Source organism: Hyperolius riggenbachi, chromosome 3 (assembly GCF_040937935.1).
Source record: "Hyperolius riggenbachi isolate aHypRig1 chromosome 3, aHypRig1.pri, whole genome shotgun sequence".
Classification (NCBI taxonomy): Eukaryota; Metazoa; Chordata; class Amphibia; order Anura; family Hyperoliidae; genus Hyperolius; species Hyperolius riggenbachi.
Genome location: NC_090648.1, coordinates 55,699,964 through 55,727,955, shown reverse-complemented (window position 1 = coordinate 55,727,955; position 27,992 = coordinate 55,699,964). Strand labels below are relative to the sequence as shown.

General features: G+C 45.5%; 1 protein-coding gene across 1 annotated transcript; it reads left to right on the top strand.

Annotated features, from left to right (window-relative positions):
• Positions 1-3,291: 3,291 nt before the first annotated feature.
• Positions 3,292-27,992, top strand: LOC137560969 (zinc finger protein 605-like). Its single transcript, XM_068272162.1, has 5 exons — positions 3,292-3,342; positions 4,390-4,512; positions 8,077-8,174; positions 8,278-9,169; positions 25,320-27,992. Exons 2-5 carry the CDS (start codon positions 4,428-4,430, stop codon positions 27,275-27,277), a joined length of 3,033 nt encoding a protein of 1,010 aa, XP_068128263.1. The 5' UTR covers positions 3,292-3,342; positions 4,390-4,427; the 3' UTR covers positions 27,278-27,992.

The following is a 27,992-nucleotide window of genomic DNA, read 5'->3' as shown; positions in this document are numbered from 1 at the left end:
TGCACTGTTCTGGGGTCTTCTCCCCCACTATGCTGGCGAAGATGTGAAACGCTCTGGACCAGTTGGGGAATGTCCTGGGTATTAATCTATACATTCGCCTTAGGTCGTCCTCCTCCTTGCGGTGCTCTTTGCCCCTTTCCCACTTGTCTATGTTATAGTTATCTAGGGGGAGCACTGTGAATATGTCAATGTACTGACCTTTCCAAATTTTTTTTTTCGTTTCCTCTGATAAGTGGAAACCTAAAGGGCCCGCAAAACAGATGTAGGTGCTGCTCTTAGCCGAGTCGGCTAGCCGGGGTGTCCGTACGGACTTCTCGGTCGTGGCTACCTCAGGGGTTGCGGCGACCGGCGGTTGAACGTTTCCCACCTCTGGGACCGAGCCGCTCGCCTCCGCCTGTTTCGCGGGCCCTGCTTCCTCTCCCCCGCCCCACTGAGTTGTACTATTTGCCTTAATGGCCTTTAGAATTTCCAGCAGCAAAGTCCGCTGGTCCCCAACCTGTGTAACCTTCTTCGCCGTATTCCTACCGGGTATTTCATTAGCAATAATTGCATTTGTCTCACCTGTTCGGTCTCCGCTCCCTGAAGGCTCCGTTGTACCATCACTTTCTTGTAGCTCCTGAGCCATGTGCTCCCTGGAGCTGTGGTGGGTGACCTGCGGGGGCAATAATAAAGAAGAGACCCCCTCCGCCCAGTTGTACTGCGGCTGGGCGACGTGCCCCTGCCGTCCGTCGACCCACTCGTCCTCTTGTTGGCCCCCTTCCCACTCCTCGTCTCCCGCCCCCATTCTTCCGCTGGACTCACCTCCGTGTCGCTCTCCACCTGTTGCCCGCTAAGTGCCCCTCTGCTGCCTGTTTCATGGTGCCCCCGGGCCCCGCTGCGCCTTCCTGCGGCTCCGTGGTCCCCGTCCCGATGTCTCATGGCCCCCCTGCCCCTTACCTTGATATGCTTCCCCCCCGCTCTGCGGCTTCCTCCCCGCAATCCCTGTCCTCCTGCGCTGGTCCCCTTTCCCTGACCACTGCTGCGGCGTTCCCCTTTAAGGTGGTCACACCTGTATGGGCCCCTATTTGCCTTGTGGCCTCCCTGGCGACCATCTTCTAGTGGCCTGCAGGGGGTGGGGCGGCTGTCGTCGTCCTGGGGTAGTTGGGGAAGTGGTGGAGGGCAGGGGGGTCGGCTAAAGGGTCCATACACGACCCATCGCCGCCTGAATCCACCTCCTGGCTCCCCTGGATGGGGCTGTTCTGTGCCCCAATCGGCGGGCGGCCATTTTGGTGAGTCCTGCAGTGCTCCGGCGGCGGCCATCTTGTCGTGGGCCTGCGGAGGCCGTGCGGCGACCATTTTGCCGGAGCCTGCTGGAGGATGGGTGGTGGCCATCTTGGGAAGCCCCGGAGAGAGAAAGGGGGCGTGACTCTGCAGGCTGCCGTGGACCGGATGTACATCTCCGCCCGGCTGCGCTGCCTGCTATCGTGGGGCTGGCTCCTGCCTGAACTGGGGCCTTACTCCCGCACCCTGCCGCCGCTCTCCCCTGACGGCTTGCTGGCTGGGGCCCGCCGCCTGCCGTGCCGAATCCGGACCTGTTGGGGGCAATGATGGAACCCGGGTCCTGGTCCCCCTCCCCCCGTCTCCTGCTCCTAGCTGGTGAGCCCGTGGGGGTAAATCGAGCTAGCGGCCTCCTCCTCCTCACATTCCCCGGGCGCGGGGCGCCCCCCAGGTTAGTGAGTTGCGCTTGCACCCACTCGGTCCCCTGTTCCCCCGGCATAGCCTGCACCCGGTCCCGCAATTGTTGCAGAGATGCGTCCATGGCTCCCAGCGGTGTTATGCCCTGGGCCTAGCTGCTAGGGATGGACGGATTGGAAGGGCTGGGGCAACCCCGGAGTTGCTCAGGGTGGATGGGATGGGACGGTTCAGACTGGGACAACCAACTGCTGGGATGGATGGTGTGGGAGGATGAGTGGGAGACCTGGGGAGCCCAGAAGCAGCTCGGGATGGATGGGATGGGAGGGTTAGCAACCTGAAGCTGTTCGGGATGGCCTGGAGGCCTGTAGCCCAGAAGCAGCTCGGGATGGATGCGCTGGGAGGGCTAGCAGCCTGAAGCTGCTCGGGATGAGTGGGAGGCCTGGGGAGCCCAGCGGCAGCTCGGGATGGATGGGATGAGAGGGTTAGCAACCTGAAGGTGCTCGTGATGAGTGGGAGGCCTGGGGAGCCCAGCGGCAGCTCGGGATGGATGGGATGAGAGGGTTAGCAACCTGAAGCTGTTTGGGATGAGTGGGAGGCCTGGGGCGTCCAGAAGCAGCTCGGAATGGATGGGATGGAAAATGGAATCTGCAGTTCAGTGAGTTCCAGGTAGTCCCAAGGGAGGGAATGCTACAGTTTTGTCCCCCTGATGCTGGGTAAAGGGTGGGGAGGGATTTCTGGCTAAGGCCTAACAAAGAAAATGTCTGCACTTACCCCAGCCTTTGCTCCAGCGAAGAGAAGTTTGCTGTATCCACAGGATCCCAAAAGGAAGGCTGCCTGGCCAGCCCCCTGGTCTTATAGTGTCCTCTCCACCTCTCTTTCACACCTGGCGACCCTATTGTTCTAGGACAGTCCAGCTCAGAGCCCACCCGGTCACGCCCCTTCTCGCCCTAGCTTCGCCCAGCTCTCAGGTTACTTTCTGAGCCTAAGATCTATGTGTAAATGCCCCCCCCCCCCCCCCCACTATTTCCAACCCATTTTGCAGAAGTTTCCCTCATTTTCCAAGTTTTTACAGGCATGCTCGGGTTCCCATTGACTTCAATTAGGCTCGGTGTTCGGCCAAATATCCCGAACATCTGGACCATGTTCGGCCAAGCCGACCCGAGCCCGAATATCTGGGTGTTCGATCAACACTACTCAGAAGGAGGGAGAATCACATAAATAAATACGTTTGGGAAACGCCTCCATGATCCTAACCCCGCCTAGATTATATTGGCCCCGCCCTTATACCTTACCACACCCCTTTGTCTCCCGGATACTCCCTGGCTGCTCTCCCTATAATTGATAATAGAGCTTGCAGTTAGCTAACTAACCACAAGATGGCGAACTGGTGAAAAGATGTTACTGCGAAGTACAGAATCCGAGAGAGAAAGTGAATGATAAGAGCCCGTAACCAAGCTGGAAGGGAACATATCGTCCTGCAGCCCAGCACCCGCAGCCTCTGATAGAGCTACAATGACATTGGCATTCCAACCGACGTCACCTCCCCACATGACGTCAGTTGGAATGCCAACCAGTCCGCGCTCCTGTAGGAAGGAAGAGAGAGACCGGAAGTGGTCATAGAGCGGAAATACTGGGAGTACCTCGTGCTGGCAGGAGAGGAGGTGAAAGGTTACTTTGTTTAATGTATTTCCATTTTGCCATCTGTAACTGATACATCGCATATAGCACACTGTCACATAGAGAGGGAGGGGCACATAGAGGGGGGCAGATAAAACAGGTGTGGGAAAGTACAGGTATTGGGGTGAGGAAGGAGTGCATAGAAGGGAGGAGAAATTGGGGAGAGGGCAGGATAGTATTAAGGTGGGGAGGGGAGGGCAAGTATTGAGATGAGGGAAGAGCACATAGTGGGAGATAGGAGGACATATATTGAGATGGGGAGGAGCAATTAGGGTGAGGGAGGAGCAATTGGGGAGGGCAGGAAAATATTAGGGTGGGGGAGGACAGGTATTGAGCACTTAGCATGTTTTCCCCCAAAATAAGACCTCCCTTGAAAATAAGCCATAGCTTATATTTCAGGCATGTTTGAGATGTAAGCCTTTCCCTGAAAATAAGTTATAGCTGAATGGTACACTATGTGTATGGGGAGGTGTGCAGTCTCTAACCGCATCTCCCCTGTGGCTGCATCCCTCTCCTTTTGTGTATGACAGCGCTGGTATCATAGCTGGTTGGTACTGTGACCCATCTCTGCTCAGGCTCTGTGACTGCGCTCCCCTCTGTCATAATCAATGGGCGCCGGTGACGCATCAGCAAGTATGCACATTGATTATGACAGAGCAAAGTTATACATGAATGGAGGGGGAGGCAGCCACAAGAGAGGTGTGGTAAGAGACTGCACACCTCCCCATACACTAATATAGCATCTACCCTTCCCCACACTGCCATCTTCCTTTTCATCTTTTTTTAAGTAACCCCCCCCCCCCCCCTCCCTAAAATAAGCACAAGTACATCTTTTTTTGGGTGTGGGTGGGGAATTAATATAAGACAGTGTCTTATATTTAGGGAAACCTGGTAATAGGGAGGGAAGGTATTGGGGTGGGGGAGTGTATAGCATAGAGAATATTGCGTGCATTAGTGTTGAGCATTACCAGGAATTATGGGACAATATCCAGTGACATAGATTTGTATGGGTGCTGACTGTATCCTTCTATGTGTCAGGTTCCTATAAGGAGGCACATTGTCTCCCCTATTTCTCCATGGAGGAGGGGCAGTATATAGAAGGACACCAGGACCTTTACAAGGAAGCCATGATGAAGAATCAGCCACCCCTCACATCATCGGGTAAGAGGAGACTTTCATTTATTGTAAAGGAGAGAGTAGTACTTGGGGTTTACCGAGATTCCCTCCCATATATCCATCATCTGGTAAACATATACAGTATCTCACAAATGTGATCTCTCCAACTTTTTAAAATATTTTATCATATCTTTTCATGGGACAATACTGAAGATATGACACTTTGATACAATGTAAAGTAGTCAGTGTACAGCTTGCATAACAGTGTAAATGTGCTGTCCCATCAAAATAACTCAATCCATGCCCAAAAGAGTTAAGGCAGTGCTAAAAACCCATAAAATGTGTTGTTATTTTTGCGGGATAGAAGATTTACACTGTTATACAAGACTGCTTGACCACCGACCACTTAACATTGCATCACAGTATCATACCTTCGGTGTGTGAAGTGTGCTCACTTTTGTGAGATACTGTAAAGACAATGAATTTAGCCAGTGTGTGTTTCCTGCAGATGGATCCAGTAACAAAAGCCCACAAGAAAGATGTCCAGGTTCTCTCTATTCCCAGGATTGTCCATATAAATCCCCCTTCATCTGATAAAACACACGGAGACAATGGGGTTGATTCACAAAGAGAAATAGCAGGAGTAACCTGTTACTTATGCTATTTCATCTGAGTGCCTTAAAGAGAAACCGTAACCAAGAATTGAACTTAATCCCAATCAGTAGCTGATACCCCCTTTCCCATGAGAAATATTTTCCTTTTCTCTAACTAATCATCAGGGGGCTCCGTATGGCTGATTTTGTGGTGAAACCCCTCCCACAAATGACTCACAGCACTGCAATCCTGACATCACAGCGTGGGAGCCTTGTTGCATTGTGGGAAATAATAGCTGTTTCCAACTGCCAAAAAAGCAGCATCTCCTTTCAGTGATATCACTTGCCAGAAGTAAAAATGTCCCCATGTGATAAATGTCAGAATGTAAATCAGGGAGAGGAAAGATTTTACAATGAGCAAACACTGGCTAAATCATTTATACATAATTATTGTAAAAAATAAGCACTTTTTTATTACATTATTTTCACTGGAGTTTCTCTTTAAGTGCATGATACGCGCTCAAGTTGCAGGCAGCCTATTGGGCAAATCAACGTGCAGGAATCACTTCCTTTAAAGCACGATTGCCAGATTTCAACAGCAACTGATGTAAGTGTATTAAGGGAGAAAGATGCTAATCCTGCATTCAAAACTTTCAAAACTGTTTCTGCTGTTACGGTTTGGAGTTATCACATACCTTAGGAGCACTGACCCTTTAATTGCCATAGAGTATAGACCTCAGTGGGAGTGTCTGAAGACCTTGGGAGGAGGGTGGGTAATGAATACACAGCAAGAGGAGAAAAAAGAGTGAGCAGGCTTGGGCTTTCAAGTGCAAAAACACTCGAATTTGTGATTAAAATGAGGCTTAATTGCCTCAGGTGTGCGCACGGAAGACAGGGTGTTACTTACCCAGAAGTCCGTCGGCTTCTATGCATCTCAATTCTCTTGCACGGGACCTATGGGACGTGTTGCAAGACTCACTACCGCACTTCCACCTTCCGGCTTGAAGGAGGAAGTGCGGTAGCGAGTCTCGGAACGCGTCCCATAGGCCGCGTGCAAGTGAATTGAGACGCCAACGGACTTCTGGGTAAGTAACCCCCTGTCTCCTGTGCGCACACATGAGGCAATTGAGCCTCATTTTAATCACGATTTCGAATGGCTTCCTACTCGGAAGCCCATCGTTAAGAGTGAGGGAGGAAATGTCAGGATCAGCTTCATTCAAATGTAACCAAAAGGGAAACTGTGTAGAATAGGATTCTATGTGTAATGCTTGTGTGCATAAGCAATACTGTCTGTTTACAAATCACAAGTGTAATGCTTGGGGGTTAAACTTTGACCACCCAGAGCAACAAGACTGGTAGCTGATTAATGGAAGAGGCTACACAAGCTGCCCAGAGCAACAGCAGCTCTGGGCTTCCGATATTGCTACAAATAAGACACAATGGCAGCGCAGTGCGATGTTACGCTGCCCTTGCGATAGCAAGCACTCAGACAGGTACAAGACAGGACTATAGATTGGAGTGTAACTAGACAAGTAAGACACAATGGCAGCGCAGTGCAATGTTGCGCTGCCTTAGCGATAGCAAGCATTCAGACTCAGACAAAACTACAGGAAAGAACATAACTAATAGCAACCGCAGCCTACAGTTATGTTCCCAGAACTAGAGTAGCAGGAATACTACCAGTCACCAATGTGGTGATGGCAGAATCCAAGCTATCAGGATAATGGACTTCACTGATCCACCGCGGATTCAGTGAACGTCCATCAGGCATGGAAACTAGACAATAAACAATAATACAGAAAAATAATAAACGGCTCAACTAATGGATAAATATATATTAGCAAGTCTGCATATATATTTATGAAGAACTAGCTAAAGCACAAGTAATAAGGTCGCATTGAACTACAATAACAGAACTATACAGAGTAGCACAGTGCCCAGCAGATCAGCGTAGTGATCGCTATGATAGGTGAGGTCTAAAAGGGGAGACAGACTTTTATGCCGGCATCGACCAATGGATGCAAGCATGCAAATCTCCACACAGCTGAACGGTAATCATTCAATCCTGAGCTGGCTTGATTACCATTTGCTAGCTGGTTGTGAATGCAAAGGACTCCCATAGAAAATACACGCAGTATTATGTAACAACATGCCTGCAGGAAATCCAGGGCTATCTGGCCGCAGCTCAGCTGTAGTAAGCCATTGGTGGAATGATGACAGAATCCTGAGCTGCCCAGAACTGCACAGCAATTGCAAATGACAATGTGACTCATTGCAAATGCACAACCGAATGCAGGAAGACAAGCCAGAACTGTCCATTTACGGCTTCACTGCAATGGACAGAACACGCCACAGGAGGAATCCTTACACTATGCTTTTCCTTTATAAAATTCACAGGAATCATAACATAGACAGTGCAATTAATCTGTTATGTAAGTAGAACTAGTATTTATCTACCTATAAATGTGCTTTTTATTTCTAAGTTCGTATCAAAAGCCAGGATCCGCACCGTCTAAAAGCAAGTATTTATTTAAAGCTCTTTAAAACATCTCAAAATAGTTGAAAGTGTGCCGGGTCACCATTGACACACGTCGTTTCGGATATACTCCTTCCTCAGAATGGTTCCAGTACACACTCTCAGTGTGTCAATGGTGATCCGGCACACTTTCAACTATTTTGAGATGTTTTAAAGAGCTTTAAATAAATACCTGCTTTTAGACGGTGCGGATCCTGGCTTTTGATACGGACTATCCCTGTGACTCCAGGGTTGATCACAGCACGTCATCAATTCCATTGGTGCGGATGCAACTACAGTGTTTTATTTCTAAGTTAGCATGGGTGTCACCTGTTCTTTAAAGCGACTGGACCCAATTACGCATGCTATACGGCCAGTAGGGCACATAGCTTGCACTTAAGGCATGCTGATGAAACACAGCGAGTAACAGGAGGTTACTGGCACTATTTCTCTTAGTTTATCAACCCCAATGTATTTAGTCAGTGTGTGTGTTTCTTACAGATGGATCCTGTAATAGAAACCCATCAGACAGAAGTACAGGTCCTGTTTATTCTCCGGATTTTCCACAGGAAGATCACACCACCACCAACTATTTTCAGGTAGGTGGGACTGAGGGTCCCCAGAGACTCCAAACTTAAATACATTATCCTTCTACATATTCTGTGTTCCCAATTTAAAATAGCTCTCATTTTGTGAACTTAGGGTGGAGAACTGATACATGAAAGTGTTGTGGTTAAGAAGGAAGAAGAAGAGACATTTGTGAGGAGTGATCAGCAGTCTATGGAGGAGGTTGACATGATGAGGACAAATAAAGAGGAAGAAGAGGAGACATTTGTGAGGAGTGACCAGCAGTCTATGGAGGAGGTTGACATGATGAGGACAAATAAAGAGGAAGAAGAGGAGACATTTGTGAGGGGTGATCATCAGTCTATGGAGAAGGGTGACATGATGGGGAGAAACAAAGCGAAAGAAGAGGAGACCTATGTGAGGAGTGATCAGCAGTCTGTGGAGGAGGGTGACACAAGTGCAAAAAAAGAGGAAGACGATGAGACGTATGTGAGGAGTGATCTGCAGTCTATAGAGGAGGGTTACATGGTGAGGATAATTAAAGTGGAAGAAGAAGAAGAAACATATGTGAGGGGTGATCAGCAGTCTATGGAGGAGGGTGACACAAGTGCAAAAAAAGAGGAAGACGATGAGCCGTATGTGAGGAGTGATCTGCAGTCTATAGAGGAGGGTTACATGGTGAGGATAATTAAAGTGGAAGAAGAAGAAGAAGCATATGTGAGGGGTGATCAGCAGTCTGTGGAGGAGGGTGACACAAGTGCAAAAAAAGAGGAAGACGATGAGCCGTATGTGAGGAGTGATCTGCAGTCTATAGAGGAGGGTTACATGGTGAGGACAATTAAAGTGGAAGAAGAAGAAGAAGAAACAACATATGTGAAGGGTGATCCGCAGTCTATGGAGGAGGGTGACACAATTAGTACAAAAAAAGAAGAGGAAGAGACATATGTGAGGAGTGACCAGCAGTCTATGATGGGTGACATGATGAGGACAAGTAAAGAGGGGGACAATGTTACAGATGGCAGGACAGGTGAGTAATCAGCAGTAAATATAGAATAAATGTGTATCTTTGTTGCTGTGTCGCTGCTCACACACTGGCCTGATTCGGGATTATGCTGTGTACTCGTTAGATTTTTGTCATCTTAAAGTGTACCTGAGATGGTAAAAGAAAAAGAAGAGCGCATGCGCAGAAGAGCCAGATTACTGGGCCTTATTGCGGCCGAATAGAGGCACTCGGGAGGAAGGCGAGGGGCGCAGCGGTGATCATGGGGCTGGAGAAAGCCCTCGGGTAAGTGTAAAATCTTTTTATTTTGCCATCTCAGGTTTATTTTAAGCTATCATTATTGACATCTGATTTGCATTCAAGGCATGTATTTAGCCCTGTGGAGCTCTGCATGCCTCTGTTGGTCTACAATTCAGTTGCAGCCTATGAGCGCTGTCATTTGTTTGATGTCTGTTTGAGAGAAATGTGTATACCATTTTATGACTTGCAGCACTAGGAAAAAAAATCGCGTTTTTATCGGTAGACTAGCGGTAGGTCTTCCCCGAGAGGACCCGTTACCGCCGTGGGGAAGTCTAGTAGGGAATAATTTGTGCACATATTATTTATACTGAAGCCAACGTCCTCCTTTGCTGTACCTCTTTTGAAAGCATGTTGTGTATTTTAGTCCACAATTGTGGAGCTCTGCACATCTATTGCAGGTAGTCAATTCGGGAGCAGCCTCTGTTTGGAAGCGCTGCCAATGTCTCCTGCTGTACAAAGCTATCATTATTGATAGTGTTTGGTGACCGCTTACTATCAATAACAGTACAGACATCCTGATGGCTTTGGAGTTCCCTGTTCTGTGGAGAGGGGAGGTGGTGAAGGAGTGAGAAGCATCTGCAGCAACAATACAATGCTGATCAGGCGAGGACTTTCCAAGTGTGAGATTCACTAAATTGTCACATGTAGCTTTAGTCACTAATCATTTCAAGTGATAGAAATCTGCCATGTGTGTAGTTTAAATTAGTTCTGCCAGCCTGTAATAAGCTGATAATGCTCACTGCACATTACTGTACACAGATTGGTCTCAGTAGTCGTGACTTAGTGTTACCGGCCTGTAACTAGCTGATAATGGTTAGTGTACATTACTGTGCATAGATTGGTCACAGTAGGGGGTGACTAACGGTGCATACACGCCTAACTGCTGATGTCGCCCATTGGGGATAGGGACCCGATCACCTTGGGTGACATCACTCGGCTGGCTTTTACAGACGCATGTCAGCAGTTTTTCTGACAATGCGTGTTGTTGTTATGGGGGATGGGGGTGTGGACAACAGAGCAGCGTGTGTGTGACATCACGTGATGGTGTCACGCTTGGAGGTGTAATCTCCACAGTCAGCATGCAACACATAAGCTGACGTGAAGGAGGTACACACACCAGCACAAGGAATCAGGATATCCCCAGTTTAGTGGAGGAGAGGACTGACTCCAATAGGAGATTGTGGTGCACAGAGCCGGTGCAGATCCGAACAGCCACAAACAACACTTTCATAATAACGTCTCAGCGCAAAGTAGCGCTGAGCGCATAAACCAGGACTGAGGAGATCAGGACAGGTAGACAGAATGAACGCTTGCTTAACTAGCCACTACTTAGTGACAGCAAGCGTCCACAATAAAACAGACTGGAATGAGGTAGCCAATGCGTTTGCAGCAATGGCGTGCCTCACAAAGACAGGATAGGATAGTCAGGAAATAGCAGGATCAAGATAGATGAACGTAACACAGATAAATATACAATAAGTATGATTTCCTAGCGTATTACAATTACAGCTATCAATGAAACTATTTGTAACGTCTGACTAACATATGTATATATCGGCAATGAACCGATATATGACATAAGCAGGAACTCTGACTAAGACTGGAGTAATACAGGGAACAGGACTCAGAAGGATTCGCTATCTCTTCGCAGAGATGAACGCAATCCACAAACAGGACCAGGAACAGGATACTAGCTCAGCACGGGTGCTCACGATACGCGCAAACTACCAAAGCGTGCTGGAAGGCTGACTGACTGAACACAGGAAATAAACAGTTTGTGTACGTATATATCAGCGACACTGATGTATCAACGTAACACGAATACAAAGAAAATAACAAAATGCGCAAGTATGCGTATATATTCGCGATGAACCAATATATGACACAAGACAAGCAGAGTAACAACTTCTAGAACAAGAGCAGAACTAGGAGGACTCGCTGACCCCTTCGCAGGAGTCAGCGCAGTCCACACGGACTAGGAACGAGGTGGGGCACGGGCAGAGTAACAGACAGAATCTGAGACTATGGTAGCCCATCAAGCATTGCAGGAAGCAGTTCTTTATACTGAGGTCATCCAATGGGAGCAGACCTGCAGATTCCCACACAAGTGAATGGTAATTAATCACAGGCTGACAGCAGGAAAAGGCAGACAATGATATGCAGCCTGCAGTAAAGGGATTGCCCCTCCATTGCAGCAGACAATGTTTGTTTACACAAAAGCATATTAAACTGTCATTAACTTCAGAGCGACTGCAGATGGAATCAGCAACTAGTTTAAGTGCAAACCAAACTATGCAAGAAAATGCATGTAATGACACCAGAACTGCTTGGGTTACAATACCACTGCAGCCAGCAGTAAACGCTGCAGACCTGATCATAACATTACCCCCCCCCCCCCCCCCTTAAAAGCGGATACCAGACGCTTTTCAAAACTGAAATTCCCAACAAAACAATCTGACTGATAATTCATGATGACCGGGACAGCCCGGCAAGACCAAATTCCAAAATCAGGCCCCACAAGACTGGACCCATCAGAACCAGAACCTACAGAACCATGCCCATCAGTACTACAAGCCCCAGTGTGACACCCATCAGAACCATGATTTCCAGAAGAAAGCCCTCCGAAACTCCCTGAGCGATACCCACCGCCTTCCAGGAACCGTTCAAAAACGCCAAAGCCTTTGCAATGCCCACCGGGACTGTCTTTACCAACACAAAACCCACTATTGAACCAGTCCAAGGCACCAGGACAAGTTTTCTCAGAGACCTCCCAGAACACCTTGAAGCTCCAAAGAGATCCCCATAGGTCAGAACGCCCCTTAGGCTCACATGGAGAACTATCAAGAACCCCTATGGAACCTAGGGCAATTCCCGAGTCAGGGCCACAAGGACAAACATCAAGATTAGGGCTTTCAGGGACCAGAACCATCTCTGGGCATGCAGGCAGACTGGCAACATCAGAACATGTTCCCACTAAGGAAGCATCAGAGCACGCTAACACCTTAGGCATTCTGGCACACAAAGAACATCTGGGCACACTGGCACAAGAGAAACCTCTGGGCATGTCAAGGAACTGTGAGCCTCAGGGTCAGCCAAAACAGGACCAAAACCAGGACTGGCCAAAAAAAAATCATCATGACTAGCAGGGCTGTGGAGTCGGTCCAAAAATCCACCGACTCCGACTCCGACTCCTCAGTTTAGGATTCCACCGACTCCGACTCCACGACTCCGACTCCTCTAATTTGCATATTACAATTTTGTTGATTAAAAGTATGTAACATGAAATTCGTCTCATAACTGCCAACGCTTAGGAATTTTACAAGACAACTGAAGTGAGAAGGATATGTAGACTACTATATTTATTCCCTTTAGACTAAAACTAGTCCTTAGTAATAGTACTTGTAAAAGGTACAAACCGGAACAAAGAACATCTATCAGGCCCTAGGCAATGTAAGTGTGGGTACATGTAAGAATGATGTGCAGGTACTCTGCAGGGGAATGAGGAGATTGTAAACAGACAACACCTCTGTGTTCAATGTGCACAGCATTCTTAGTGGATTCCCTGCAGCTCTGTGAGGAGTGCATATGTAGAGTATAGTACTACTGTGTAACAAAGTAAACCTGAGACAGATGAAATTAAAGTTTTGTACATACCTGGGGCTTCCTCCAGCCGCCTTCAGGATAATCAGTCCCTCGTTGTCCTCCTCCACCACCTGGATCTTCTGCTATGAGTCCAGGTACTTGAGCCAGTCTGGCGTAGTGCGCATGAACACACTCCACCGCTAGGAGCATACTACACCTGTGCAGCACTATTGCGCAGGTGCAGAATGTTCCTGGCTGTGGGAGTGGCATGCGGCCGGACTGCGCTGACTGGCTGAATTACCAGGACTCATAGCAGAAGATCCGGGTGGTGGAGGACAGTGAGGGACTGATTAGCCTGAAGGGGGCTGGAGGAAGCCCCAGGTATGTATAAAACTTTACTTTTCATCCGTCTCAGGTACCCTTTAATTTGTAGTCACCAAACCAAATTTTAATAACATATCAAATTATTTGATTTCAGTGCATACATTTGCATAAATCAGCATCAGTGCAGAATTATTTCCATCTCATTGACCATCTCTATTAGTGACACAGCTACACATCAGGCTTTATTCTTACAGCATAGATGTTATTTAGTATATATAAGAGATTCCTGTGTACGCATCATATATACAGTCACAATCAGATATGTATATCTGACCTTAAAAATACGGGGACTGCTTTATTGAAGCAGCACAAGTAACTAATTTTGATTGGTTTATTTCATTTTTGTGGACTAAGCACAGCTATTACTGTATATATACATTATTTTTAATGACTATTATCTGAGAAATAGAACATTTTATCATATTTTCTATTTTAATTACAGTTACAAATTCATTAGGAGTCGGAGTCGGTGCATTTTTTCCCGACTCCGACTCCAGGCACCCAAAATTGCCCGACTCCACGACTCCGACTCCGACTCCACAGCCCTGATGACTAGACTTCGCAACCACTGGACTTTTACACGAGAATGCAGGATCAGACTTAGATGTCGCCGATTCCAGCAAAGTCAGTAACAAATCAGATTCAGGGGCACCAACAAGACAGGACAAATCTTCTGATGTATGCACCGAATCAGACAGGGACTCCACAACTACCTCTGGACTGGACAGAGACTCATCTAATACACTGGATTGGAGCTCATGAGGCGCTGCAGAACAAGTCAGTATTGCAGCAGCCCCCACTGGACTAGGCAAAACTGAGGAATTCCCTGGACAGGAAGGGGACTCTGGAACCTCTGCCACAGCGGCCAGAGAACCAGAATCTTTCAGGATACAGGGCTGGGTTTCAGGAACACTCATTAGACCGGACTGAAATTCTGAGATTTCTATTATTTTGACCAGAGAATCAGAATTATCCATGTTACAGGGCAAGACTTTTGAAATATTCAGGGGACAGGGCTGGAGTTCCTCGGTTGTTACAACACTGGAGAGGGACTCAACAACATTGGTTAAATCAGACTGTGTACAGGGCAAGGTATCTAACACACTTGCTGACGAGGACAATATTTCAATGGCTTCTGCTTTGCTGGGCAGAAATTCATCAAGTTTTATTAGAGCAGACTGTAATTCCAAAACAGCTGCTAGACAAGTGAATATTACTGCAACACCAACTGAGGTAAGCAGTGCCTCAGACTCCTCTGCTAGAGGGTTTGAAGTATCCAAAGTACTGGGTGAAGCATAAGACTCTGCGACCACAGCTTCACTGGACAGGATCACTGAACAGTCCATATTGCAGGGCAAAACCATGGAAGCACCTGCTGAACAGCATAATGATTCTGTGACCTGAGTTTCATTGGAGAGATCTACTGCACAATTCATGGTACAGGGCAAGTTCACTGGAACATTTTCTGAACACGGTAATAATTCTGCGATTTCGGATTCACATAGCAGACGCTCTGAGTTATTCATGAAACTAGAGTGAGGTGTAGAAACAGGAAGATCAAAATACAATGTTTGCGCATCTGAATCACCATTCAATTGTGAAATTGGAAAATTCAGATGCTGGGGTTCTGAGGTTTCTGGACAGGATTGCTGGGACTCGGAAACTGATGTAGTGCATCTATTGGCATCTGCTGGATCAGACAGGAGTTGAACTTTATTAACACAGGTAATTTCTGCAGAAGTGTTTGCAGAGACAGGCAAGATTTTTCTGGTGTCTGTTGCACTGAACAAAGACTCATGAGTACTGGCTAGGCTAGACTCAGAAGTCAGCAGGACCGCTGGATTCTCTGCTGAGAAATTTGTGCAGGGCAAAGTTAAGAAAGTATCAGTGGCTTCTGTTTTACTGGGAAGTAACACTGAGTTATCCATGGTACAGGGTGGAGTTACAGGAACATTCACAAAACATGGCAGGGACTCAGTAACTGGAGAAGTGGGACAGTCTCCAATTGACAGTGTGTCTTCCCTGGTATCAACTGATTGAATCGCATAAAAATCGTCCAAAATCATTTTCCACACATCGATCAATGGAGCCACAAAGTCATACCCACACACACCAGTTTTTATTAGGTTATAGGCAGACTTAATGCATGCATTCAATACTAATTCACTTTTTGCACTGTAAAATTGACAAAATGAACTTGAATCATTCTTCCATTCATTGACCAGAGCCTCCATCTCTCCTTTCTCAAATGGAGGATTCCAAGCATACTTAACAGGCAGATCACAGTTTGCAAATGTGGTTATGGCAGAAACATACATTGGATTATTTAGCAGGCGATTGGCAGATTTCTTATTCTTAAGGATCTCCAATACCTGTAGCAAGTGTTGGACTGTAGTATATGCAAATCTTTCTTGCTGCACGAATAGATTGATTTGTTCAATACTCTGTAATATATCCTCATAATCATACTCAGAGAATTCTTTTAAACAAAAATCTTTATTTTCCCTAGCCAGTGATGCAAGTTCATTAGTAGTTTCATAAGTCCATTTAACTCCCCTGAAAGACAATTGCATTTCATTATCTGTTAATGGCAGAATCTCATTGCAGGTCTGATGCGCAGTCGCTAAAGATAACGATTCTGCAGATTGGACACGTTTCTTAGAACGTTTGCGTTTTGCCTTTGACCTTGCTGTTTTTGGTGATTTATTCAAAGCTGCAGGAAAATTATCAGTAACACTTTCTGCTTGCTGATCATTTTTGCAAGCAATTGAAGGAGCAGCTGATTGGCCTGCTGCCAGGAGTTCATTAAGAGGAAAAGGCAATGGATCTATGCGCAACCAATTGTGAATTACAAAAGCTATAAATTGCAAAGGACTTTGTCTAAACTGAGTGTGATCTAAGACATCGATTGCCCAATCAAAAAGTTTGCCCTTAAAAAGAGCACAAACGATCCAATCAGACCAGGTAGAAATTGCAGAAGCCCGAAAGTCGGGATTGGCCAGAACGTTAACCAATTCTGATATAAATTTGTCTGTAACTTCAGGACCAAGCTTTTCAAATTTTTTAAAGGAACAGGACCCCTGACAAACAGTGTCATAATTTCTGGAAATCCCCCCCACAATAGGGATTGGTAATGGGGCTACCATAATGTCACGCTTGGAGGTGTAATCTCCACAGTCAGCATGCAACACATAAGCTGACGTGAAGGAGGTACACACACCAGCACAAGGAATCAGGATATCCCCAGTTTAGTGGAGGAGAGGACTGACTCCAATAGGAGATTGTGGTGCACAGAGCCGGTGCAGATCCGAACAGCCACAAACAACACTTTCATAATAACGTCTCAGCGCAAAGTAGCGCTGAGCGCATAAACCAGGACTGAGGAGATCAGGACAGGTAGACAGAATGAACGCTTGCTTAACTAGCCACTACTTAGTGACAGCAAGCGTCCACAATAAAACAGACTGGAATGAGGTAGCCAATGCGTTTGCAGCAATGGCGTGCCTCACAAAGACAGGATAGGATAGTCAGGAAATAGCAGGATCAAGATAGATGAACGTAACACAGATAAATATACAATAAGTATGATTTCCTAGCGTATTACAATTACAGCTATCAATGAAACTATTTGTAACGTCTGACTAACATATGTATATATCGGCAATGAACCGATATATGACATAAGCAGGAACTCTGACTAAGACTGGAGTAATACAGGGAACAGGACTCAGAAGGATTCGCTATCTCTTCGCAGAGATGAACGCAATCCACAAACAGGACCAGGAACAGGATACTACCTCAGCACGGGTGCTCACGATACGCGCAAACTACCAAAGCGTGCTGGAAGGCTGACTGACTGAACACAGGAAATAAACAGTTTGTGTACGTATATATCAGCGACACTGATGTATCAACGTAACACGAATACAAAGAAAATAACAAAATGCGCAAGTATGCGTATATATTCGCGATGAACCAATATATGACACAAGACAAGCAGAGTAACAACTTCTAGAACAAGAGCAGAACTAGGAGGACTCGCTGACCCCTTCGCAGGAGTCAGCGCAGTCCACACGGACTAGGAACGAGGTGGGGCACGGGCAGAGTAACAGACAGAATCTGAGACTATGGTAGCCCATCAAGCATTGCAGGAAGCAGTTCTTTATACTGAGGTCATCCAATGGGAGCAGACCTGCAGATTCCCACACAAGTGAATGGTAATTAATCACAGGCTGACAGCAGGAAAAGGCAGACAATGATATGCAGCCTGCAGGAAAGGGATTGCCCCTCCATTGCAGCAGACAATGTTTGTTTACACAAAAGCATATTAAACTGTCATTAACTTCAGAGCGACTGCAGATGGAATCAGCAACTAGTTTAAGTGCAAACCAAACTATGCAAGAAAATGCATGTAATGACACCAGAACTGCTTGGGTTACAATACCACTGCAGCCAGCAGTAAACGCTGCAGACATGATCATAACAGATGGGTGGGGAGTGGCATCTTCAAAGACGGCGGATGTCCCTCGGCCAAGTTGATCCACCAGGCGGATTGCTCGCCGATCCTCCTTTGCTGGTTGGGGGGCCTCTGTACACTCGCCTATTGGCTGAGCTGGTCGTTATAGGCTGCCTCTGACAATTTTAGTTTGGTGTGTGTACGAGGCTTTAGTGTTACCGGCCTGTAACAAGCTGATAACCGTCACTATACATTACTGTACACAGATTGGTCACAGTAGGGGGTGACTTAGTGTTATGCTGGCCATACATGGCTCAATTTTGCCACTCGATTCTCCCGTCCGATCGATTCCCCACTCGATTCTTCAGCCGATTTTCTTATCGTCCGCTCATTTTTCGTATCTTTTTCCATTGTCCTCAATATGGAATCGAGCACGGAACTGATCGAGACGGAGATCGGACATGTCGGAAATGATCTATCGAGCCATCTAAATGGCTCAGAATCGAGCCGTGTATTCCCAGCATTACCGGCTTAAGGTGGCCATACAGCAGAGAGAGCCACCATTCAGCACTCCCCGCACCCAACTGACCCTCGACACACTAATACGTATGCAGGTTAAAGTGGACCTGAACTCCTGCACAGGACAGATGAAAAGCATGGAGAAATGCACCCTGTATGTATTTAGAGAGTTTAGCCTGTGTAATTCCCCCTCATCTGTATCTAATCATAAGTTGTAATTTGTCAGCTGACTGCCATGGCAGATAAGCTCATTTGAAAGCACAGGATGCTAACAATATGTCTGTTTCCAGGAAAGCAGGAAGTAGATACACTGCAGATTTATTGCAGGATGTGTATCAGTTGTAACAATGAAATGTTTTTCTTTAAAGGTTATTATGCTGTCGTGTATCTTTTAGAGCAAAGAGAAAATTCAGAGTTCATGTCCATTTTAAGCCCCTCTGCCGACGTCAAGGCCAGTCTCCTAGAGGGGTTCCTATGCTACCGGTGAATGCATCTGCATCCTACACCTACAATGGGGATATCCATGATTTGACTCATCTGATACAGAGTTCCCCAACCCTGTCCTCAAGGCCCACCAACCAACAGCACATGTTTTGCAGAAAACCACAAACATGCACAGGTGAGGTAATTAGTGCTGATTATTAGAGCTGATTATTTATCTCTGTGGATTTCCACAAAACATGCACTGTTGGTGGACCTTGAGGAAAGCGTTGGGGAACACTGTGATATAGGGTAAAAAGCCTAAGAGCAAACTTATCTGATGTCACACACAGGGCCAAGAGCCCCTATAGGGTGCAGCCTGACATGGGGGGGGGAGGGGGGACCACCAGCAGCAGCAGCAGCAGATTCCTCGTTGCTCTATGTATTTGGCCAGCCTTTGTGAGCTCCTCAAATGACTGTTATAAGCCTGACTGAGTGATTAGCAATTTTAAGAGTGGCTATTTTAAAGGCAATCCTGATGTCATTTCCTGCCCTACTCTCCTCTGCCTGATTTGCCCACCTTTCATTATAGAATGTGCATAGTCTCAGCATGAGAAATCTTGGCCAATCAGAAAAGAACAGAGATGTGGGAGGGGAAAATAGGAGGGAAAGAGGCTTCAGCCAATCAGGCTGCATCAGTTTAGTGGGGAAATAGAGAAGCAAAAAAGGACAACCCAGCATGCCTTGCAACTTCCTCTTTGTGTACCAAATTTTGTGTGTACCAAATAAGAGTCAGGTAAACTGGGGAATGATCATTTTTCAACAAGAAAAGTAATAGTGATTTTAACTTTTGGATTGCCTGGTTAGCATCCTTATTACTTGTTTACCAGATAAAATAAAGAATTGAGTTTTGATATTACGCCTGACAGTTACACTTTAACTAGAAAGAACAACAGTTATCCCCGTACTCACAGCAGCTTCTGGGATAGATAACCAGTCTGTGTATGTTGCTTTAAACAGCAATCGTGCCACCACTTGCAGGAAATATAACACACAGGAACCCCAGGTGTTTCTAACAATTGTTTTGCACCACCTTTGCTGTGTAATGTTTTGTGTGTGCAGAGGAACTGGGGGATCTGCTGATTTAACCCCCCTCCCCCCCATGTCAGGCTGCACCCTACATATTTTGTATTTGCCTATTAGGCATTTTTTAGTGTTAACATTCTGTAACAAGCTGATAATAGTCACTATGCATACTGTACACAGATTGGTCACTGTAGGGGGTGACTTATGTATAGGAGTAAATATGTAAGTATTTGCATCCAGCTACAGAAGTATTAGTTGTTTTGGTTCTCTAAATAATTTTTCCTATAATTTAGAGTTGCATAATGTCAAAATATAATTATTTAATTAAAGCAGATCCGAGCTGAAAAACTAACTATATCAAGTAACTTGTCTATATATCTTATCTAAAGTTTAGATAGTTTACACAGCAAATCTAGCTGCAAACAGCTTCAATAGTTTATGTATGTTTATTCCTGTGATACAATGAGAGCAGCCATGTACTGTTTGTCACATTACACACAGGGAAGCGGATAGCATCTCCAGCCCGCAGCCTGTTAAAAATTAAATCTCCTCTCCTCCCCTCTGCCTCTGAAATCTCTGGCTCCTCCTCCTGCCCAGACTGAGCTCCCATAAGCCCTTGCTACATGGGTCTGAAGGTGCCAAGGCACTGGAAAGCTGTGGGTGAGGCTTCTTTAGTTTATAGGGAATTAGAGTATTAAAGCAAAAACAAAAAAGTATTTGGCTTGAGGAATGCCCTATAAACTATATGAAAGGAACAGAATTATGCAATGAGTAAAAGTTTATCTCGGATCCACTTTAAGAACCAGAGAGAGAAAAGGGTACATTACAAAGGGCATATGAGTGACACAAGGATATGATGGTAATACGAATGTGTAAGTGAAAGCACATTGGGCTCAATTCTGGTAGCTGTGCGAGGTGAAGAAAGCAGTAGTCGGGAAAATACCTCACTCGTTATTTTTTTTCCCTTAATTTAATTCTGATACATTTTCCCGCCTGCCGATGATGTTCGCAAAATTATCGACACAGGGGAAAACGTGATACTGAGTGCTTTTCACTCGGAAAACAGTGAGGTATTTTCCAGTCTGCTGGAAGGTGGAAGCCCAAGCCAGCCCGCTTCCTGGGGGCTCCAGAGCTGAGAAGGAGGGGGGCACAGCGCAGGAAGGGGGAGAAGCCTCCCTCACCTAGGGGCCCCCTCTTCCGCGCTCCCCCTCCCTCCAAAATTGCAGCCAGCAGCAGCAGCGGGGAATAGCTTACCGGCATCAGAGCGATAGCGCTGCGTGCCGCTGGGCTGGTCTCTGTCTCCTGCACTGACCAGTCACGCTCTCACAGGAAGCACTGCGAGAGCGTGATTGGTCGGTGCAGGAGACGGAGACCAGCCCAGCGGCACGCAGCCCTATCGCTCTGATGCCGGTAAGCTATTCCCCAAGGCTGCTGCTGGCTGTAATTTTGGAGGGGGATCGAGTGGCGGTGCCCTGGGTTGAGGGGGGGGGGGGGGGTTATTTTACCTATATACTAGGGGGGAACTGACTATATACTAACTATATACAGGAGGGAGGATCTGACTATATACTAGCTATATAGGAAGGGGGGATCTGACTATATACAGGGGGGAATCTGACTATATATACAGGGGGGAATCTGACTATATACTAACTATATATACAGGGGGGGGGGATCTGACTATATACTAGTTATATAGGGGGGATCTGACTATATACTAGTTATATAGGGGGGGATCTGACTATATACTAGTTATATAGGGGGGGATCTGACTATATACGGGGGGGGGGGTCTGACTATATACTAACTATATAAAGGGGAGTCTGGCTATATATACTAGCTAAATACTGGGGGATCTGGCTGTATATACTAACAATATAAATGGGGGGGGGGATCTGACAATATACTGGCTATATATTTAGTATAGACTGGGGGCAACTTTTCCAGGCTACCTATTCTGGGGGCAACTTTTCCAGGCTACCTATTCTGGGGCAACTATTTCAGGCTACCTATAATGGGGCAACTTTTCCAGGCTACCTATAATGAGAGTAACTATTCAAGGCTACCTATACTGGGGGCAACCATACTACACTGCCTATACTGGGGGTCAAGTATTCCAGGCTACCTATACGGGGTTACCGGCATTACACTCACTCCTTTCCTTTTTGGGGGGGTCATTTAATACCCAGCACCCAGTGTCAAATGCCCTTGGTACGCCACTGCTGGGGACACGTAATACCTGTCTTGGCAATGCTGGGGACACTCAGTGGCGTAGCAATAGGGGGTGCAGAGGTAGCAACCGCATCGGGGCCCTCGGGCTAGAGGGGCACCGTGGGGCCCACCCTCAACCACTGTATTTTTTAATATTTTTTAATTGGGGTGGGGGTGGGAGGCAGCCGGCCCTCCACCAGGTGGTCTGGAAAATAAAAGGTCCTCCGAGCCCGCGAAGTTGGAAAGCACTGGTTTAGAGGGGGGGGGGGGTGTAGGTCGGAACACTTTTAGAGGCTGGGGGTCGGAACAAAGAACGAGCGTAAAAGGCTCCATGTTATGTGACAGATATCACAATTATGTCACAACACTGCATTTATCATGTGGTAGAGGTAGGTCTAATTATGTGAGGTAAAAGACTTGCAAACACGCACCTTATTTCACTTCAGAATTCAAGTGTGAGGTATTTCACTACTAAATACCACACATGTTTAGTAGAAAATTACCACATGAATTACCTCATGAAATTACATGAGGTAAAACTTTAAACTACCAGAATTCAAAAGTTGATTTCCCTCATGAGGTAAACCCAATTCCATGAGGTAATTATTTACCAAACGCTACCAAAATTGAGCCCATTGCTCTACAAACATAACACAGATTTCTTGCTATACAGTGCTGCCCATAATTATTCATACCCCTGGCAAATTTTGACTTAGTTATTTTTATTCAACCAGCAAGCAATTTTTTGATGGGAAGTGACATAGGTGTCTCCCAAAAGATAATAAGACGATGTACAAGAGGCATTATTGTGGAAAAGAAAACATTTCTCAGCTTTTATTTACATTTGAGCAAAAAGTGTCCAGTCCAAAATTATTCATACCCTTCTCAATAATCAACAGAAAATCCTTTATTGGCTATTACATCAATCAAACGCTTCATATAATTGCAGACCAGCTTTTTGCATGTCTCCACAGGTATTTTTGCCAATTCATTTTTAGCAATTGACTCCAAATATTTCAGGTTGTAGGGTCTTCTTGCCATCACCCTGATCTTTAGCTCCCTCCACAGATTCTCAATTGTATTCATGTCAGGACTCTAGCTGGGCCACTCCAAAACATTAATCTTGTTGTCTGCTAACCATTTCTTCACCACTTTTGTTGTGTGTTTTGGGTTATTGTCATGCTAAAATGTCCACTGGTGCCCAAGGCCAAGTTTCTCTGCAGACTGCCTGATGTTGTCACGGAGTATCCTCCTGTATTGCTCTTTTTTTATGGTGCCGTTTACTGTGATTAGGTTCTCTGGTCCATTGGCTGAACCCCCCCCCCCTCAAAAAAACACATTAAGTCCCCACCACCACGTTTGACAGTGGGTATGGTGTTCTTTGGGTTGAAGGCTTCTCCTTTATAAAGGAAACATCATTGTGACCAAACAATTCAATTTTTGTTTCATCTGACCATAACACAGAAAATCTTCTTCTTTGCCCAGATGAGCATTTGCAAAGGCCAAGTGAGCTTTTGTGTGCCTTATCTGGAGAAGTGGAGTCCTCCTTGGTCTGCATCTGTGGAACCCAGCAGTGTGCAGTGTCTGTTGGATTGTCTGCCTTGAGATATTGCCGCCAGCAGAGCCCAGATTCACCAGGATGGCTTTGGTGGTGATCCTTGGATTGTTTTTTTTTACCTCTGTCACTATCCTGGCCAGCACAGGTGTCACTTTTGGCTTCCGACCACGTCCCCTGAGATTTCCACAGTGCGGAACATCTTGTATTTTTTTAATAATTATTATTAATACTTTGCACTGTAGCCACTGGAACTTGAAAACATTTATAAGTTGTATTGTACCCTTTTCCTGACTTGTGAGCAGCCACAATGCGTAGCTGCAGGTCCTCACTGAGCTCCTTTGTCTTAGCCATGATTGTCCACAAACCAACTGCAGAGAGCTGCTGTTTTTCACCTGTTGGGTTGATTGAAACAGCTCTTCTCAATTAATCAGGGTAATTAGGATGCTTTAGAACAGCTTGGACTATTTGGAATGGTGTAGATCTTTGGATTTTCCCACAGACTGTGACAGTTTGTGAAGATTATGAATAATTTTGGATTGGACACTTTTTGCTCAAATGTAAATAAAAGCTGAGAAATATTGTTTTCCACAATGCCTCTTGTACATCGTCTTATTATCTTTAGAGAGACACCTATGTCATTTCCCGTCAAAAAAATTACTTGCTGGTTGAATAAAAATAACTTTAAATAGACTCTGTAACAAAATTCTGTGCCTTATTTCTTATGTCCTATAAGTTCCTATTACTGTTCTAATGTGGTATGTCTTACTGCAGCCTTTCCTACTTGCACTGTCTCTGTAATAAATCTTATCTCCTTTGCTCTGTCGTGTCTGTCGGGCTAAGGCTGGAATGTGTGGAATGTGCAGCACTGCTTGTCATTGGCAGAAGCTTTACACACCCCCTCCAAGCTCTGCATGAGTCACACCAGATAGCTGTTCACAGCCTATGATACTCTGGTTAGAAGCCATGTCATTTGTTTGTAAACACTGCCTACAACTGTTCATTACAAGCCAGGATTGCAGCAGGGAGTGGCAGAAACAGCACAGAGGGGCACAGGAGAAAATAAGGAATAGAATGGTATGCTTTTTATCGTAAGAATATTAGAGTACAGATTCTGTTTAAGAAAAAAATTTGCCAGGGGTATGAATAATTATAGGCAGCACTGTAAGTACATATAGGTCTGTTGTAACAAGAGTAAAACATTGCTTCCATTGTCTCATCAAGCTCTACAATTTACTGTTTTTCCATGTATGGACAATGCTTTAGCTGTAGGGAGGGTCAATGGGATTCAAATAACTGAATTATATGCAAATATAATGCAAATAGTAAGCAGATGATCAGATTTGTCAGGAAATGCATTTGAGGAAATTCCTAGCTGATAAAAGGCAAAGTTATTGTCAAGTGATTGGCCACCTGTAGTTAGCACAAATCCCTGTCAGGCTAATAACTAGTGATGGTCAGTGACATGCAAATAACTCTGAGATGGTGCAAATTGTATGCTAACTATATGCAAAGTTATGCAGCTGCTGCATTTGGTCCATTTCTTATCTGCATAAACTTTGCATCGACTTGGAATTATCAGCAACTCACTGACCATTCCTAATAATAATTGTTCCTCCCCTCAGAATTTCTAACAGGAAGTGATGATGTTTCTCTATTTGCAGCACTGAATCTCGGCATCAGGAACCTCTCAGAGACTCGTCTCCCTGTATCCACAGACTGTAGAATGGATGATGATGTCATTGGGCAAGAGACTCTTGCATATATCCTGATGACCCCAAATATTCTCCTAGACTTCCCTCACCTGTCTAACCCCGAGTGGCCTCATACCCAGTACAGCTCTCCCACTGCTGGAGGATTTTATTCCTGTTACACGTGTGGTAAATGTGTGAAATCAAATCTTGTACTACATGAGAGATCTCACACCGGTGTGAAGCCCTATTCATGTGCTGAGTGTAAGAAAGGCTTTGTACATAAACCCCATCTAGTCATGGATCAGAGATCTCATACTGGCGAGAAAACATATTCTTGTGCTTATTGTGGGAAATGTTTTGTGTGTAAATCAAAACTTGTCATGCATGAAAGAACTCATACTGGTGAGAAGCCATATTCATGTGCTGAGTGTGGGAAATGTTTTGTATGCAAATCAAAACTTGTCAGACATGAGAGAACTCACACTGGCGAGAAGCCATATTCATGTGCTGAGTGTGGGAAATATTTTGTTTGCAAGTCATATCTTGTCGTCCATGAGAGAACTCACACTGGTGAGAAGCCATATTCATGTGCCGAGTGTGGAAAATGTTTTGCATGCAAATCAAAACTTGTCAATCATGAGAAATCTCACACTGTTGAGAGGCCATATTCATGTGCTGAGTGTGGGGACTGTTTTAAATTAAAATCACAACTTGTCAGACATAATAGATCTCATGAGAGGGTCTCAGTTAGCCCAAATATTCCCTCATACTCCGCTCACCTGTCTATCCCAGAGGGGCTTCATACCCAGCACAGCTCTCCCACTGCTGTAGGCTCTCATTCCTGTCCTACATGTGGGAAATGTTTTTTGCTGAAATCAAATCTTGTTATACACGAAAGATCTCACACTGGTGAGAAGCCATACTCATGTGCTGAGTGTGGGAAATGTTTTGTACATAAATCACATTTAGTCATACATGAGCGATCTCACACTGGTGAGAACCCCTATTCATGTGCTGAGTGTGGGAAATGTTTTGCAACAAAATCAGGTCTTGTGAGACATGAGAGATCACACACTGGTGAGAAGCCATATTCCTGTGCTGAGTGTGGGAAACGTTTTGTATGCAAATCAAAACTTGTCAGACATGAGAGATCACACACTGGCGAGAAGCCATATTCATGTGCTGAGTGTGGGAAATGTTTTGTACACAAAACAGAGCTTCTCATACATGAGGTGTCTCACACTGGAAAAAAGCCCTATTCATGTTCTGAGTGTGAGAAAAGTTTTTTATTTAAAGCTCTGCTTGACCTACATGAGAGAACTCATACTGGAGTCAAGCCCTTTTCATGTGCCGTGTGTGGTAAATGTTATGTACATAAATCACATCTTGTCATACATGAGAGAACCCACACTGGTGAGAAGCCCCATGCATGTAATGAGTGTGGGAAATGTTTTGTAAATAGATCAAGACTCCGCCTTCATGAGAGATATCACGCTGGTGAGAAGCCATACTCATGTGCTGAGTGTGGGAAATGTTTTGTAGAGAAATCAAAACTAGTTAGACATGAGAGATCTCACACTGGTGAGAAGCCACATTCATGTGCCGAGTGTGGGAAATGTTTTATACAGAAAACACAGCTTATCAGACATGAGAGATCCCACACTGGGGAGAAGCCACATTCATGTGCTGAATGTGGGAAATGTTTTGCATGGCACTCACAGCTTGTCATGCATAAACAATCTCACTCTCCTGAGAATACCTATTCATGTGCTGAGTGCGGGAAATGTTTTATACGGAAACCAGATCTTGTCAGACACGAGAGATCTCACACTGGTGAGAGGCCATATTCATGTGCTGAGTGTGGGAAATCTTTTACACGGAAATCATATCTTGTCATACATGAGAGAACTCACACAAGTAATAAATAAATGTTGCTCCACCTTCAGTGAACCTGAACTGGCCGCAGCATACTGCTCTCCATCTCCCCAACATAGCCAGAAGTAGGGAGGATGAAGTGTGGAGTGCAGCTGCCAATAACAGGCTTGTTCAGTTCCGCTTATCCCTCTCTCATCACTGATGAGAAGCTCTATTACTGCACTGAGTGTGGGAAATGTTTTGGCCATAAGTTTTTATTTCCAATGTTTAATTTATTTCTTGCTAGATGCACAACATGACAGCATATTTACAGAGAATCCTGAGGATTCTTTCATGCTGCTCAGTGGATTGGTTTGTAAAGCATTAAACACAGAAACACAGAACATTTATATCGCGCTTTTCTCCTGGCGGACTCAAAGCGCCAGAGCTGCAGCCACTAGGACGCGCTCTATAGGCAGTAGCAGTGTTAGGGAGACTTGCCCAAGGTCTCCTACTGAATAGGTGCTGGCTTACTGAACAGGCAGAGCCAAGATTGGAACCCTGGTCTCCTGTGTCAGAGGCAGAGCCCTTAACCATTACACCATCCAGCCACACTATTAGCCCTTAACCATTACACTTTCCAGCCACACATTAAAGCAGCAGGCACAATTCTACTATCCCAGGAAAAAAACACATATATAAATAGATAAATACTTGTTCTACTTACATAACATATGTATTGTACATTTTGATTTTGGTGAATGTTATATAGTAAATAAAGAGAAAACT

Excerpts from the sequence above, each read along its gene's own strand:
- LOC137560969 (XM_068272162.1), top strand. The coding sequence starts at position 4,428 with ATGGAGGAGGGGCAGTATATAGAAGGACACCAGGACCTTTACAAGGAA. Across the intron at positions 4,513-8,076 it reads GCCACCCCTCACATCATCGG|ATGGATCCTGTAATAGAAAC; the intron begins GTAAGAGGAGAC and ends TGTTTCTTACAG. Across the intron at positions 8,175-8,277 it reads CCACCACCAACTATTTTCAG|GGTGGAGAACTGATACATGA; the intron begins GTAGGTGGGACT and ends TTGTGAACTTAG.